Below are 2,660 nucleotides of genomic sequence, written 5' to 3'. Positions count from 1 at the left end.
GGCTCTGTGTCACACATCGCTTCTGGTATGGAAATTTCTGTCATATAAAAACATTACGGTATGTCCCCATCCACCTTATTCACTGGATCTGGCACCGTGCGACTTCTGGCTCTTCCCCAAAGTCAAAATGACCATGAAAGGCAAATGTTTTGAATAGATTCAGGACATCGAGGCAGCCACAACAGTGCAACTAAAGACACTCACGAAAGAGGACTTCCAGAACTGCTTCAGAAAGTGGCAAGAATGATGGCATAAGTTTGTTTGAAGCAAGGGGGAGTATTCTGAGGGGGAGTAATGGCAAAGTGCGTTTTGCAGTAATAATTTTTTTTAATTTAACATTCACCATATTGTTTGATCACACCTCGTACATACAGTGAGAAAAACTGGACTCCTGCTTAGGCTAGAAAGAGGGTCCTCAGAACTCAGCAAACTATCATGATATGACTGGAGAATGATGCAACATTTAAGGAACTGCAAAGGATCCTGCTGTTTCAAGATCTTTGTAAGACTTAGATTGTGGAGAAGGGAGATTCATTGGTCAGGCTAGTAATTGCCATGTAATTTCAGATTGTGTACATACAGCTGGAAAAGAATAAAAATCTATTTAAGGTGAAAACAATATCTTTGTTTTGCTATGACATATAAGATATTACTTAAGTTTCATAAAATTCTGTAGTGCATTATTGAAAAAAACCCAAGCCTTCATTATTTTCCTAATTCCCATCTTTTATGTACTCAGTGGTTATGTGTATAGTTCTCACATCCTCAAATAATTCCAAATTCACATTGACTGATCCCAAAGAGTGTGAATTTATGATCTCTTAATATACTGTAATGCCACATTCCTGGGTAAAAGCACCAAATGCCTAAATTTAAGAAAACAATGCTGAAGAAGACAATGTATCTAATTAAACATTTAAAACACTTACTTATACATTTTTCAATATCAGTCACCATGTTTTGAATTTTTATTGAAAACTCCAATCTGTTGGGAGCAATAAAGAGATTCACAGGGAATTCTAAAAATCTAAGAGAGAAAAAAATAAAAGTATATATATATAAGAATGGAGTAACTAACATAAAATATAATTACTTGTAATTTCAAAAATGTTTACTACTTACGCATTATGCATGTATTCATTCTCAAGCTCGGTTGCGATGTCTATGTCTATCAGAATGCATTGAAAGAAAGAGAGAATAAAAAAATTGGTTGATATTTATGTCAGTTAAATAGCAAGTTGATATGCATCAGTACTTCCCAAACACCCTAAGAATAAACTGCGAAGTCATTTGCAAGATGTACACCCCACCCCAGATTCTGGTTAAGGTGGTCTCAGATGGATGGAGGATGGATGGAGTCTGAGAGTCTGCATTTTTAACAAGCACCCCAGGTGTTCATCNTTACATGTATGATATTCTCAACATATGGTAAGCATTCTGACTGATAATTAAGACTTAAAACACTGAAAATACCAATGCGTTTCTCAATGGTCATATCAACAATATGATTAAGATAGTTCATACAGTTAGCTAGTATACTTTTAAACTGTGTTGAAGTTAATTGTTCCGTAGGTATTTCCATACTCATGACTTTAGCCTTTGCTACCATAGCACAATATTTTATAAACTTGTGGCTGTAAGCATTAACTAGGCCCATTGAATTACCAATAACAGTCAGGAGACTCACAATCTGTAAATAAAAATGTTAAAAAGTTAGTCAGAATTTTACGAGCAAAAAAACTATGGTCTGTATGTTAATAATACTGTTAAAATATGTAATCATTTTACGTGAAGTTCATTTTGTTACGAACCTCTACACTAAAGAAATATGTTGGAAAAATAATAAGACTTTAATAAATTTAGATCACTCTTTTATATCTGGCATTTATGTAAAGGTTGACAAGGCTATTTAACTATATAATTAGCATGTTATTTTGAGCCAAGTACTAGAGACACCAATCATTTATTCCTTTGCCTGTCACCCTGTTTTAGTGTATATGCTCTAAACCCTAGATAAAGCCAGTTCTATCAGCTATGTGACCTTACCCATTCCGAAGGCATAGTTACTCTGGACAGGGTAGAATCCTGATCCAAGCTAAGACAATGACATTCTCTTGTGAACTTGAACAAAAATACCCAGTTAGATGGTAACGGGAAAGGCCAGGACCATGGCAAGTCCACATATTGGCAAGGCAATTGTATGAGGAAACCATAAAAGACAAAGTTCATTTTCATAGTGGAAGTTGGGGGGAAAAAAACAACAACAGATGAACAAAGATGAAGTATCATGAGGAAGACAAATGAAGAGATAAGTTGGGAATGATTCTCAAATTGCTGTAAATTACGACTTTAATTTTTCATTAAATCCCTTTCATCTAAGAATTGCAGTGGGTTTCTGCTCCTTAAACTGAATATTCCCTAAGACAAACTGTTTTTAAACTTACTTTAGTTTGGTAGGCAGGATCTATTTCAAAAAGGATCTGACAATCTGGCCATTTGGTTTGCTTCTTATAGTCCATTGTACTTCCTGTCTTATTAGGTAAATCCATCATTGAAATCAAATCAGTAAAGACAGACAGGCGGGAATCTTGGTAAAGAGGAATAATTTTGGCTAAAATATAAAAATAAAAAGTTAGTATTTTCAGCAGTCCCATTAAAAA

At 34.6% G+C, this 2,660-nt stretch overlaps 1 protein-coding gene across 1 annotated transcript in view; it reads right to left on the bottom strand.

Annotated features, from left to right (window-relative positions):
- Positions 1–2,660, bottom strand: part of LOC109376190 (dynein heavy chain 14, axonemal-like) — a gene marked incomplete at its 3' end in the record, with an annotated part of 144,703 nt that overhangs the window by 86,886 nt on the left and 55,157 nt on the right. The window contains 2 exon segments of the mRNA XM_019631993.1: positions 1,406–1,690; positions 2,445–2,611. Of these exon segments, the coding sequence (XP_019487538.1) occupies positions 1,406–1,690; positions 2,445–2,611 (452 nt within the window).

Source organism: Hipposideros armiger, unplaced genomic scaffold (genome assembly GCF_001890085.2).
Source record: "Hipposideros armiger isolate ML-2016 unplaced genomic scaffold, ASM189008v1 scaffold_1060, whole genome shotgun sequence".
NCBI classification, from domain to species: Eukaryota; Metazoa; Chordata; class Mammalia; order Chiroptera; family Hipposideridae; genus Hipposideros; species Hipposideros armiger.
The sequence above is the reverse complement of the archived record's forward strand: the minus strand, read 5'-3'. Positions and strand labels throughout refer to the sequence as shown.